General features: G+C 40.1%; 1 protein-coding gene and 1 pseudogene across 3 annotated transcripts in view; one reads left to right on the plus strand and one right to left on the minus strand.

The window, feature by feature from the left end:
- The window catches only part of CFAP20DC (CFAP20 domain containing), a 219,997-nt gene extending 215,258 nt beyond the window's left edge, over window positions 1-4,739 (minus strand). For all 3 annotated transcript variants that reach the window (XM_070391621.1, XM_070391620.1, XM_070391619.1), the window contains exons 1-2: window positions 4,483-4,739; window positions 1,495-1,584 (exon numbers count right to left, since the gene is read on the minus strand). In XM_070391621.1, coding sequence (XP_070247722.1) covers window positions 1,495-1,584; window positions 4,483-4,503 — 111 coding nt within the window. In that variant the 5' untranslated portion in view covers window positions 4,504-4,739. The remainder of the gene's footprint in view (window positions 1-1,494; window positions 1,585-4,482) is intronic.
- A 6,585-nt stretch (window positions 4,740-11,324) lies between these two features.
- LOC138992661 (FUN14 domain-containing protein 2 pseudogene) lies at window positions 11,325-13,162 on the plus strand (annotated as a pseudogene).
- The last annotated feature ends 1,289 nt before the right edge of the window (window positions 13,163-14,451 follow it).

The following is a 14,451-nucleotide window of genomic DNA, read 5'->3' on the forward strand; positions in this document are numbered from 1 at the left end:
CTCTTAGAGATCAAATGGCATTTCCTTGGGAAGGCTTTCCTAATTTCCCTGATATATACCTTCACAGCATCATTTATCTCTCATTCCTAGTGAGAGCTGTATAATTGTGAGCAAGTCGCTTACCCTCTCCATGCCTCAGTCTATAAAAGGGGCATAAATGTAACTATCTTACAAGGCTATTGTACAGATTACATATGTAATGTACTTGATGCTATGCTTGGTAAACAGTCAGTACTCAATTAATAGTTTTAAAAAGTTACCCATAGAACTGAGTCCTTAGAAAGGCATTTTTCTCTCCAGTACACAGAAGAGAAGAGAAAAAGAAGATAGAGATGGATATAGGTTTTTAGATCTAGAGGCAGCAAGCCGAGGTAGTTTCTACCTGATGGCATTGGTTTTTCCAGTGAAATGGGGTGTGGCCTGGTGAGTGAGTGAGGAGAACCTATCTGGGTGTGGATTGGCGATGGGGATAGGGAGTTGGTGGTTGGAAACCTGAAGAAAATTGAGAAAATTATTTTAAAGACTAAGAGAACTTTCTGGGATATTCAGGATAAATTTATAGCATCATCAATCTAAGAGGCTATAGATATTTTCTCCAAAGGTACCGAGAAGCCGGATGTAGACAGATAACTGGGAATTCAGAAAGGGTCAGTGTTTCCTAGGCAGGCATGATGAAAGGACAAGAAGCAAGGGCATTCAAGGTCTTGACTGGGCCTTGATTGAAATCATGGACTATGGATTCTGGGCTAGAGAGAAAAGGAAGTGAAGACAGAGAAAATACACAAATAAAACTAAACACTGGGGAAAGTAGATGTCCTAAAAGTCTCAATTAGGTTGAAGAACAAATATAGTGGGAATAACTAGGCAAGCAGCCTTAAGAACTGAAGATTGGGGCCGGAAGGGATGTCATGATATCTCACTTAGTAAATTTCAGAGTCTGCAGTTTATGGTGATGAGGTACAGAGCATGACAGAGGGCATGTACAACAAAGTAGAGTGGGATAGGTCATTAGAAATGAAGGAATCAAGGAAATGAGGCCCTTGCCAGGAAGCTCAGTTGGTTAGAGTGTCATCCCCATACAACAAGGTTTGATCTCCAGTCAGGGCACATACAAGAATCAATCAATTGAATGTATAAATAAGTGGATCAACAAACTGATGTTTCTTTTTCTGTCTCTCTCTCTAAAAATCAATCAGTAAGTTAAAAATTAAAAGAAACTGAGAAGCTAAGGGTTTGGAGAGATTTTCCTCACAGATACTGAAGTTACTTAAACAGCAGGACTTGGTGTTCAGAGAAGGGCTGTGAGCTGCATGCCTAACTCTTAAACAAGTGAGGAGTGCTGTCTGGGAGGACTGCAGCCCATAATGTCATGAGAAGATTTTGGGGTGCATGAATAGGAAAAGCAGTTCTGAAATCTGACTGAGCCCTTTTTGTTATAAACAGTCACTCTCATTTCTTTCCATGTTTTAGGTGGCTCTAATTTCTCACACTTACTTTCCAAATCACAGATGGACTTCCAAGGATCTTCCACTTTGCTCCAGGATTTTTTCCCTGAGCACTAAATATTTCAACAAATGCACCTCCCTAGAAAACAAAAATGAAGTATTTACATTACAGTGAAAGACAATGCTAAGGAGAAGATACTACCCATCACATGGCCTACAACCACTGTTCAGGCTTCTGTCAGGTAAGCAGATCTGGGAGAAAACTTTATACCTAGATTGTATCTAGCAACAGCAACTCTGATTTGAGTCACCTCTGATTAATAGAAATTTTAAGAAAATTTTTAAAGCAGGATAAATATTAAATGAATTGTGCCATACAACCTTATGATATCTTAGTGTAAGGTTCATTTATTTGACATGTATAGCTCATGCTTACAGAACATGCTATTCAACCCAGACTAATAAATTCTGATAATTATCTTTTTAGTCATACTGGCCTGAGCTCCAATATCAGCTTTGCCATTTATTAACTACCTGACCTTGGAGCTACTTAACTTCTTGATTCTTCATCTGTAAAATGGATTGTCGGATTACACAGGATAGTAAATATAAACCATCAAGTACAATACCTTGCACATAGCAAAGCTCAATAGTGCCCGTAAAAACTGTTCAAAAAAGGGCATGTTAATAATTTAGTCTGGTCGATAAAAAAGTTTGGGAGGGAGTGAAGAAAAGAATGATTCTTATTTTGAGCATTTCTGTAAATCTTTTTACATCGGGTGGGCAAAAGTAGATTTATAGTTGTTCATATGGAAAATAATATAAAATTAATAATAATGGAAAAAAAGGAGACATATATAATACTCTTTGTAATACTTTAAGCAATAAAACAATTAATAAATAAAAATAAATAATAATACAAGAATAAATTATTTTGCATATTCACAACTATAAACCTACTTGTGCCCTACCCTGTATATTTAATACAAATTAATTTAGAGATTCATAAAATCTGTACAAGCCCCTGGCCAGGAGCTCAGCTGGTTAGAGTGTTGTGCAGATATGTCAAGGTTGTGGGTTCGATTCTTCATCAGGGTAGACACAAGAATCAACCAATGAATGCATGAATGGGTTGAGCAACGAGTCGATGTTTCTCTCTCTCACTCTCTCCCCTTCTCTCTATAAAAAAAAAATCAACAAATAAAAAGTTTTTCTTAATCTGTACAAAAAAAATAGAGAATCTTACCTATAGATATGCTATGTGTTCCCTACTGTACACCTGAGAACATGGAAGGACATGCTTATGTAAAAACATGACACACGTTACTGAATTTCCATGTCCTTTAAATATAAAGGAGAGGAATTAAACAAGATGATTATCTCTGAAGAGGAGTTTATTACAAGAAATTGAGAATATGAAATAAAGACTAAATATAGTTTTTCTTTTACGGACTGTATGAATAATAAGCAGCATATGATTTTTGTAAAGAATTTCCAGCTTTTAATCTTTCTCAATTATATATTTTTGGTTTTGAGTTTTAACACATAATCACTTAAGACATTTAATTTCTTCTTCCTTAGGCATTTTATGTGCAAACTGTGTGTGGATAGAATTACTACAGCTTTTGGAGACAGGTCATATTTCACTATGAAATTTAAATGAGGCAGCTTTTACTTATTTAAGAAAAATCCTTATACCTTGATGAGATAGAAAAAACTGCCACTCCCCATTTCTTTTTCTCCTGTTATCCAAGTTTCCCACAGTAGTATGCTTTTTAAAAACAAAACACAACACAATGTATTTTACCTATATTAAGTGAAACTCTCTAAAATTGTTCTAATGATTGGAATAGAAGAAAACTGCAAAATACTCTTGGGGCACTCATAAGAAGGCAGGTAGTGTTTGCTGAAAAGGTAGAAGCAACAAAGAGTTGGAGACCAGTGGAGGACTGTTCTGGCACTGGGACCACACAGTAGGACTAGAATGGAAAACAGATTGTAAATAGAGTGTGACCTCTGGTAGGGGTCGGGAGGGGAGGGCTGGAGACCAGGGAGAAGGAAATACAGGAAGGGAGATGCTAGTGAAGTGAGGAGAGCAGGTCAGGTATTGAGATGCTCTAGGATCCTCAGGGTGACAGGAAGACCCAGAATCAGTTTCTCCCGTTATCTTTGGACCACTTGCATCAGCATGAGCTGGAGGGGAGGGCTGGGGGGAGGAGGGGAAAGAACAGTTGTTACAATGGTAAATTCACTGGCCCCCTCTACAGAGATTCTGATCCACTAGATCTGGGGTGAGGGTCAGGAACCCTGCAGTGTTTACAAGTACTCCCTAAGCCACTGGTTCCCAACCTTGGTTGCACATTAGAATCACCTGGGAATCTTTTTAAGATCCTGATTTCTGGGCCTCATCCTCCGGAAATTCTGTTTCTTTGTTATGGGGTGGGGCCACAACATTAGTAACAAAGAAACAGAATTTCCGGAGGATGAGGCCCAGAAATCAGGATTTTAAAAAGATTCCCAGGTGATCCTAATGTGCAGCCAAGGTTGGGAACCACTGCAAAAGCCATCCTTCTATATACCCCAGCGTTTAAGAGAAACTGAACCCGTTTCAGAGAAAATAGCCTATAGCCGAAGCTTATTTCTTTCTTTGTGTGACCCATTCACGGGCACATTCATTGATTCTCTCTCTTCTAAATAGCGTGCTGCACAGTGTGCATCAGAAGTGGGTACCAAGGTTCATTTGTGGGCCCCGATTCAAGGGTCTGGCTGGGCTTTAAGATCTCTATGTTAATTAGAATCTCTCGGATTCCATACACCGTGAGAAGCACTGCACTGCAGACTGTACCGGGTCAGATCCTGCGTCCAGACGTTAGTTGCTTTCTTTTTGGATCAAGACCGCTCATCCATTAATTTCTTCTTACCCCGAAAAAAGACTGAATAATGGGAGGCTGGGGGAAGCTCTGCCCGCATCCCAACCGGCGCTACCTCGCCCCAGAGGAGAAAGCTGTATGACAGGTTGGAGACAGTTTGGGGTTACCTGATACTCATTTTTGAACATTCCCGCAGGGGGGCCAGGGCTTGGGGGGCACGGAGTTCAGGGCTTCCAGACGGCTGACAGTCGGCGGCAGGGAAGGGCTTCGTGGTTGGCCCCCTGTTCGGCCAGGGTCTTCCCGGCCGAGGGTCAGCTCCACCTCGGGCCCCCGACCCGCACCATCGCGGTCCCGCCTCCGGGGAGCCAGAGGTGGGAGGGCACAGCCGCCTGGGCGGGCCCTGGGAGTGATTGGGAGCGTAACCTAGAGACGGGGCGCCGGCAAACTACAGACAACCGCCCACTCGCTGGGAGAGGGAGGCGCGCTCCGCGGGCGCTCCGCCCGGCCGCCGCCTGGTCCGACCGGAAAAGGGGGCGGAGCGGCGCCAACGTTCCGGCAGCGCCCATTGGCTGTCACCAGGCGCCTGCGCGTTGCGCTGTATGGGCTTCTAGCCAACGGTCACGTGAGGCTACGTGGTGACGTAAGCGTTACCCAGGCAACTGAGGGAATCTCTGAGATTTCGCGGACCGCCCGGTCTGTGACGTGCGCCCTTCTTAGGTCACGGCCTGTGCCTGTGAAAAAGCTGACACTCAGCCGGGCTCTTCTGGAAACCTGTCCCCTCGGCTCTGTCTCTCCTCGTTGTAAACACTGATTACTGGTAGGTTGCTGAAGGAAAGAGTCATGGAATCATGGAGACCCCTCACGTGGCCTTTGGTTCGAAGGTTCCCAAACTTGGGATTCCGTGAGGCAATAAGAGGGTTTGGTAGCCCCTTCCATTGTTTTAGAAGGCCCCGAGAAGTGGGCGTATTTATTCCAGATGAGCGCGTGTTAAAAAGCCAAGGGTTTTTTGTTTTTTCCCCTCAGAATAATTACATTATTAAGCCAGGCTTTCTAAGTTTCACTCTTTGGTTACTTCCTTTAGTTTCTGTGTCAGAACTGCTTTTACAAGATAGACGTTCTTGTCAGTTTTGGCCAAGGAACTGTGCCCAGAAGGTAAAATAGCTTGTCCAAGGTCACAGGGCCAGGAAGTAGTGGAGTTAGTGTTGTAAGTGTGGAACTCACTTCTGAGGCTGTACTCAAGGTCGAGTTAGGTGAGTGGCCTGGGGTTATTAACAAAATCAGCCACCACCCACGGAGCCACTACAGGCCAGGTAGCTCCCAGGTTCACACCCCTTGACTTAAGGGTTAGTTGAGAAGATTGAGGTTCAGAGTTGAGTAGGAATTTACTCGAGGCTGCAATGTTGGCTTTACGTTATGGCTTAGTCTGATACCCTAATTCACCCAAGAGTCTCAAATATGTGTTGTCCCTACTGTGTGCCAAGTACTGTGGGTCCTGAACAGAGTACAAAAATGCTATCTGGACTCGCTCCTTAGCAGGACTAAGAAGAGCAGCCCAGGAACAAACTTACTTGAACACTTCCTCGAATACTAGATGCCGACAAGATAGAGGTACAATGTCCAGAATCCAGGCTTCCCGATTGCTAGAGCTCGGACCTAGTTCAACAACAGTTTTTGGCAAGGCTCTGTTGCTGGGGGTTTAAGGAATTATGATTAATACACATAGTTTCTGTCTTATAAAACTTGTTATCTCATGGAGGGATATCTATTCATTTAACAGCTAATCCTTAGGAATGCAATATATTCCAGACACGATGCTAAGAGCTGGGGCATAGAGAAGGCCCCCATCTTCTTGGAGCTTATATATTAATAGGGTGAGACACCATGACAAGTGGATAAACAAGTAATTACAACTTGAGATAAATGCCATGAATCCAGTGATAGGAAATAACACTGGAAGGGTGTATTAGTTTCTTGTGATTGTTGTAACAGATTTCCACAAAGTCGGTGGCTTAAAACAACAGAAATTCACAGTTCTGGAGACTAGAAGTCCAAAATGAAGGTGTTAGCAGGGTGGCACTTCTTTTGGGGGCTTTAGAGGAGAATTTGCTCTTTGCCTCTTCTAGCGTCTGGTAGCTATTGGCCTTCCTTGACCTGTGGCTGCATCTCTCCAATCTCTGCCTCAGTGGTCACACTGCCTGTTTGTTTTCTGAGTATGTCTTCTCCTCTGTGTGTCTTTTATAAGGACAGTTGTGATGGCATTTAGGGCCCACTTGGATAATTTAAGGCAATCTCCTTATTGCAGGATCTTTAACTTAGTCACATCTGCAAAAACACTTTTTCAAATAGGGAAACATTCACCTGTCCCAGGGGATAGATGTAGATATCACTGGGAAGGTTGTGGGAGGAGGATGTGTCATTTCTTGGCCTAACCCAAACATTGGCTTGCACTATAATAGAAATCAGCTTTTGATAAATGCTGTAAGAGAGGCAAACAATACAGTGAGAGTACAGGAGGAATCTAGGAAACAACTTAAGGCTTTTAACAATCTACTTGGGTCTCTGAAATGGGTATTTTGACACCATAGCTGAAGAGAAACCTACAACTTTATCCTATGCTATTTTCTTTCTACCCCCTATCATTGTCTGAATCTTATTTATTATCTGTCTTCTGCTATTAGAAGATAAATTCCATGAGGGTAAGGACTTTTTCTGTGTCCATCATTATATCTCGTCTCCTGCAGTAATGTGTGGTACATAGAAGGAATGTTATAACAAATTTGTTGATTGAATTAAAGGCACCTTGTCCTTTCAAACTCACCATCCAATACAGAACTTCTCCAAACCTGGGCCTTTTCCATTTTTCCCATTCTTATTAATACAACAGTGTCTCTTCTTCCTCACTCTGTATGGTGAGCAGTTTCTAAAACAGCCTCCATTGAGCTCCATCTTCTGGTATGCATGCCTCTGTGTAATCTCCCCTCTATGTGGACTTGACCTAGTGACACTTCTAATGAATACCAAATGGCAAGAGTCCTGAGATGTCATTTCTACGACTGATTTTCTTGCTTGCCGTCTTTCACCCACTTTATCTGATTTCCCTCCCCTTCTCTGTCCTCACTCTGAAGGAAGCAAGTTTATGTGTTGAGTGTAGCCCCTTGGACAGGTTCATGTAGCAAGGAAGTAATGTTCCTTGAGGACTTGAGGCCTGTCAACAGCCACATTAGTAGGCTTGAAAGTGTATCCTTTCCTAACCGTGCCTTGAAGTGACTGTGTCCCTGGTCAACACCTTGACTGCAGTCTTATGATAATCAGTGCCTGAGTCAGAGGCACTCAAATAATTGTACCCTGATTTCTGACCCACAGAAATTATATTCATTGTAAGCTGGTAAGTTTTAAGGTAATTTTTTAACACAACAATAGCTAACTAATACACTTCCTGTACACAATTCGTCGCCCAAACCTATTCATTTTATCTAAATACTTTAAAAATCGATCTACCTTTCCTCCACTGTAGTTTATACAGGCATCCCTTGGAGGTATTGTGGTTTTGGTTCCAGATCACCACAGTAAAGTGATACTTGCTTATGGAGGACCTTGCCTTCAATTTGTAAAAAATGCAATATTTGTGAAGCACAATGAAATCTATGCCTGTATTCTGATTTACCTATGATTTCTCTTCCCTGAACTAATTTAATAGCCTCCTAATTCACACACCACTTCGGCCCTCTTCAAATCTATTGCAGTCACAGTCATCTTTATAGAACACAGATTCAATCATATTAGTCTCTTGCTTCTAACCTTTTCATGATTATAGAGCTTGTCTCTCTTTCCCTAGTTTCTTTGTACATTGTTCGGTCCCCTTCATTTCAGTCACATTGAATTTTCTTTTAGTTCCTCATGTCTAACATGTTCACTTTCACTGTAGGGCCTTTGTGCTGTTCTGCATGGATTACTTTTGCTTCCTTCTTTCTTTGGTTAAGACCTACTTGTCCTATAGAGTTTAGATTAAGGGTCCCTTTCTCAAGGATGCCTTCTTTGACCTCTCTGACTTGATCAGGCCCCCCTATTTATAGGTTTCCATAGCATCTTAATACTTAGCATTACTGAAATAATAATGGAAATTTTATATGTATTTTGTAATGTTGGCCATCTCTATTGGTCTATAGCAGTGGTCGGCAAACTCATTAGTCAACAGAGCCAAATATCAACAGTACGACAATTGAAATTTCTTTTGAGAATCAAATATTTTAAACTTAAACTATATAGGTAGGTACATTGTTATTAACTTAATTAGGGTACTCCTAAGGCTTAGGAAGAGCCACACTCAAGGGACCAAAGAGCCGCATGTGGCTCGCGAGCCGCAGTTTGCAGACCATGGGTCTATAGTGTTTGGTATACCAGTTCAACCTTGTACCTGCTATAACAAAATAGTAATTAAATGAATGATTGATGGAGAAGATGAAGGATGAATATAGTCTTAAAAGACAGCCATAGACTTTGGTGTTGAGAAAACAAGAAGAAAGCAATTGAAGATACATTAAGGTAAAAGGTGAATTAATCACTTTAATTTATTGATAGAAAAACTAGTTACAGAGTTGCAGTGATTAATCACAGTATAGCAGTAAGTTTCATTACTCAGGTGTTTTTATTTTAATCACCTGTTTATTCAATTAAAGGCAGGAAGGATCCAGTAACATTTACTTTAAACTACTTATTTCTTTGAGAAAAAATAATTGTCTAAGGCCCAGTTGTCCAAGAGTTTGTCCAAGAGTTAGGTCATTCCCTACTCTCATAACTCCTTACAAGTTTAGGACACTTATAGTTGGAGTTTTATTCAAGAGTGTGGGATAAGGGCCTCTTTAGGCAATGGATAACTCTAAAGGCTGCCCAGCTCAGATAAAAATTGTTTTGTCTATGGTGAAAACTACCATTAACACTAACAGTGGTGGCTATACAGCAAAATAAGAATGTACACTATCTTAACAATATGAATTCAAAGCCAGAGATAGAAAGAGATCCAATGTTATTATATCAAACTAGAGGCCTGGTGCACGGGTTCGCGCACAGTTGGGGTCCCTAGGTGTGACCTGTGGGAATTAAGACAAAACCGGCAGTCCAGCACCACCTGGCGCTCCTGCTCATCTTGGCTTTGCTGCGCTTGCCGTGGGCTCGTGCCCAGCCAGTCCTGATGGAGAGAGGCTCACGGCCATGAGCCCTGCTCTGGCGCTTGTCCAGAGGGTACTGAGGGGGGCCAGGACGTGATCAGCCCTCCAGGGGGGCAGTGGGATGCCCTTGACAGCCTGGCATCTGGCTCTGTCCCACTGATATTCATGCCAGTTGTCGGGAGCCACCTGGCAGCTGCTTTTATATCATTTCTTCCTTGCGGAGCATCTAGGGAGGGGAAGCAGCCACGGTGCCTGAGGCCGACTTCCAGGATTGTGCTGGGGACAACAGTCCATTGGTGCCTGGCCCATTCTCTGGAGATTGGACCTGCAGGACTACTGAGGGAGTGAGTGGCTGCAGCTGGGCTGGTGGGCCACCAGGACGGGTCAATCAGCTGAGCAGCACTCCCACTGTGGGAGCACACTAACCACCAGGGGGCAGCTCCTGTGTTGAGGGTCTGCCCCTGTCAGTCCGTGCGCATCATAGCGACTGGTCGTTGGGTGGTTTGGTCACTTAGGCTTTTATATATATAGATGCTTTTGCTGATTTGGATGAATGCAAGTTATGACTTCAAGAATGGCTACTAGAATTCAGTACCCTGTCCTCCCCCAAAAAGAGTCAGCCACCCAAACAACTTTGCTTAAGCCAAGTTATTTATGTACATTATAAACGGCAGTAAAACAGTTACTCTAATTACTACAATTTTTAAAGAAGTCAGTACATTTAGTAATTACATTAAATTGCTTAACTTAATTTGACAGCATTAAGAATTAGTCACTTTACAAGCTTTAAAGTGCTTGTCTTTGTTCTACAAAGGAATTAAATTGGTGGGGTGCTAATATTATAAAAGGATATTGGATGGTATTTAAAATGGAATAGACTAGAAACAGTTTTTAAAAGGTGGAGCCTTTGTATGCCAAGGTAGTCATTCAAGTAGATGATATTATAAATTTGATAAAATAGTATTCTTTTGAACTACAGTGTTCGCCACAATATAATTGTAATTTATGTTTTGGTTGCAGATTATAATCTAATCATTTAGCATAATAGGAAGAAAAACAGGTTGGTTTGATCAAAATTTGTTTTGCTATACAGTAATCAAAATGGTTAATACTTGGGGAATCATTTTATTCTTTTTTTACATCATGGAATAACTTTATAAATGGCAATAATGTCACCTTGATAGGATAATTTTAAAACCATGCCTATTTAATAATTTTAAGCCATTAAAGTTATTATTTTAAATTGAGAAAAATTAATAATATCTGAGTCATCCATTTGACTTCTGATTTGAGAATAGTGATGTCTTTTTTTGTTTGTTTTTTAAAGAAAGTATGTTATGGGGAAAGTTTTTGATATTGTTTGTGTATTTTCTTCTTGAATGCTTTATTTACTTTTCTTGTCTATGAGATTCTACAGAGACTTATTTCTGCCTGTAATTTTAGATAACCAAATACTTCAAAATGTATTCATAAACTTGAAATTTCCCAAGTCAGCTATTACTTGAGGGTTTTCTCAACAGAAAAAACCTGTTCCAGTAGTTGAATATTTAGGTATAAATATTTTCCCAAATATAAGTTTTGTACCACATCCACTTAGTTTTAGAAAAACGAACATCTTTGAAAAGATTTAATGAAGTGAGTTGATATTTAGTACCAATTTGTTTTTAAATGCTTTTCTTTTGTCAAAAATGTTAATTAAGATATAAGCAAGTTTTCTTACATAACTTTCTCTAACCTAAAGATTGTGCTGATTTGTGATAAGAAAGCTCTAGAAAACTGGGTATCCATATACAAAAGAATAAAGTTAGTCCTTTAACTCAAACTACATAAAAAGTTAACTCAAAATGGATCTAAGACCAAGACATAAACTTAAAACTATAAAACTTTATGATGAAAACATAGAGGAAAAACTCCATGACATTGGATTTGACAATGATTTCTTGGATATGACACAAAGTACAGGCAACAAAGTAAAAGAAGAGAAATTAGACTAGATCAAAATTTATTACAATTTCTATGCATCAAAGGACTCAGTCAACAGAGTGAAAAGGCAACATATGGAATGGGAAAATTATAGGGTGGGGCAAAAGTAGGTTTACAGTTGTTCGTATGGAAAATAATAAATAATTAGTAAATAATTATTCATTTAAATAATGAAAGAATAAACTCTTGTTTTATGTATTCATCATCTATAAACCTACTTTTGTCTCACCATGTATTTGCCAATCACATATCTGATAACATATGTATTCAGAATATACAGACTACTTCTACAACTCAACAACAGCAACAAAAACAATTACCCTTATTTTAAAAATGAGCAAAGGACTTGAATAGACATTTCTCCAAAGAAAATTACAAATGGCCAATAAGCACACAAAAAGTTGGACATCAGGGATATGCAAATCAAAATCTCAATGAAGTATTATCTCACACCCTTTAAGATGGCTATTATCAAAAGGAGAAAATAACAAGTGTTGGTGAAGATGTGGAGAAATTCAAACTTTTGTGCACTGTTGGTGGCAATGTAAAATGGTTCAGCAGGAATGAAAAACAGTAGAGCGGTTGCACAGAAATTAATATACCATTACCACTTTGGGGTATACTAGTATATCCAAAGAGTTGAAAGGAGGGTCTCAAAGAGATATGTGTACAGCCATGTTCTTAGCAGCATTATTTACAATAGCCAAAAGGTGGAAGCAGCCTAAGTTTCCATGGATGGATGAATGAGTAAACAAAGTGTGGCATATACAAACAATGAAATAGTATTCATTTTTAAAAAGGAAGGAAATTCTGACACATTCTACAAAATGGATGAAACGAGGGTGACCACAGACCATGGTGAGCCCAGCCCACCCTCTTACCCTAGGGCCTAGGGCAGTGATGGCGAAGCTATGACACGCGTGTCAGAGGTGACACGCGAACTCATTTTTTTGGTTGATTTTTCTTTGTTAAATGGCATTTAAATATATAAAATAAATATCAAAAATATAAATCTTTGTTTTACTATGGTTGCAAATATCAAAAAATTTCTATATGTGACACGGCACCAGGGTTAAGTTAGGGTTTTTCAAAATGCTGACACGCCGAGCTCAAAAGGTTCGCCATCACTGGCCTAGGGCCTTGGGAATGGAAATATCTGACCCACCTGCTGAAGCCACATTGCTAGAAGACAGCTCGCCACTCCCTGTCCTACAGTGCCTAGCCTCTGCGAGTGTCATCAATAGACAAGCTCGCTGAAATGTCTACATCCACTCCAGAACATTTTGAGTCACTGGACCTTGCAGAATTTGTTAAAAAGCAGCCTTGGTGGCACAAGCTGTTTAGGCAGGAATCTGGACCCTCAGCTGAAAAGTAGAGCATGGCAACCCAGCTGTTATTGGAGGTGTCACTGGATGGTGCACAGGTTTCATATTCCAGAAGGTTGGAAAGTTGGCTGCAACAGCTGTCGGAGGAAGACTTTTTTCTCCTTAAGCTTGCAGACCAAACTGGGTACATCAGAGTTGACTGGCAACAAGTAGAGAAGGACATGAAGAAAGCCAAGGAACAGCTGAAGATCTGTAAGAGCAACCACCTATCTACAGAAGTGAAACGCACAGCTGAGGAGATGCTGTCATTTGTGAAGAACAGTGTAGTGATAGATGGATTTTTCAGAGGCTTTCTGCTTGGCATGGCATCCTAAAAAAAGAAAAGGATGAACTGTGAGGACATTGTGATAAGTTAAATAAGCCAAACACGCACACACAAAAACAACAACAAATACTGTATGATTCCACATAGATGAGGTATCCAGAGCAGTCAATACCATAGATTAAAAAAATAAAATGGCAGTTGACAGGGAATAGGTAGGGGAGGAAGAGATGGGAAGTTTTTGTTTAATGGATATAGAGTTTCCGTTTCATAAGATGAAAAAGTTATTCTGGAGATTGTGCAACAATGTAAATATCTTAACAATACTGAACCATACACTTAAAAATGTTTAAGATGGCAAATTTTAAGTTATGTATTAATGTTTAAGATGGCAAATTTTATGTTATGTGTTTTTTACCACAATTTTTAAAGTTTTATGGGAGGAGGGGCTCTAATTAGTAAAATAAATGTCTATAAAAGGCTCCTTAGAAATAGTTGAGAAATACTGGTATGCAGTAATACTGTGTGTGTGTGTGTGTGTGTGTGTGTGTGTGTGTGTGTGTTTGTTTTAATTGAACTATTTAAAGTTAAGATGCAGGCATCATGACACTTTACTGCTAAATATATGGCATGATAGCATATATCTCCTAAGAACAAGGATAATTTCCTACATAACATTATATACCATAATACTACATGTATACCATACCTCCTTATCATTACCATACTCAAGAAATTTAATATTGAACAAAAATATATTCTGACACAGTCTCTATTCAGTTATAGTTCTAATAATTTTATTTTTTTAATTAAAATTTTTTAAATATATTTTTATTGATTTCAGAGAGGAAGGGAGAGGAAGAGAGAGATAGAAACATCAATGATGAGAGGGAATCATTGATTGGCTGCCTCCTGCATGCCCCCCACAGGGAACTGAGCCCGAAACGTTGGCATGTGACCTTGACCAGAATCGGATCCGGGACCCTTCAGTCCACAGTCTGACTCTCTATCCACTGAGCCAAACTGGCTAGGGCTAATTTTATTTTTCTGTACAGGAACAATCAAGGTTCATATTTCAAATTCAGTTGTAACAACTTTTAATCTCCTTTAATCTAAAATAATTGGTTGGTTGTTTTTAACCTCATTCGAGGATATGTATTGATTTTTAGAGAGGAAAGGAGAGAGAGAGAAACATTAATCGGTTGTTGCCCATACATGCTCTGACCAGGAATCAAATCCACAACCCATGTATGTGCCCCGACTGGGAATTGAACCCACAGCCTTCCGGTGTTCAGGATGACACTCCAACTAATTGAGCCACCCAGCCAGACCATACTAGGT

The sequence above is a fragment of the Myotis yumanensis genome, unplaced genomic scaffold (assembly GCF_028538775.1).
Source record: "Myotis yumanensis isolate MYYU_CA2020_CCGP unplaced genomic scaffold, mMyoYum1.0.hap1 SCAF_14, whole genome shotgun sequence".
In the NCBI taxonomy this organism is placed as follows: domain Eukaryota; kingdom Metazoa; phylum Chordata; class Mammalia; order Chiroptera; family Vespertilionidae; genus Myotis; species Myotis yumanensis.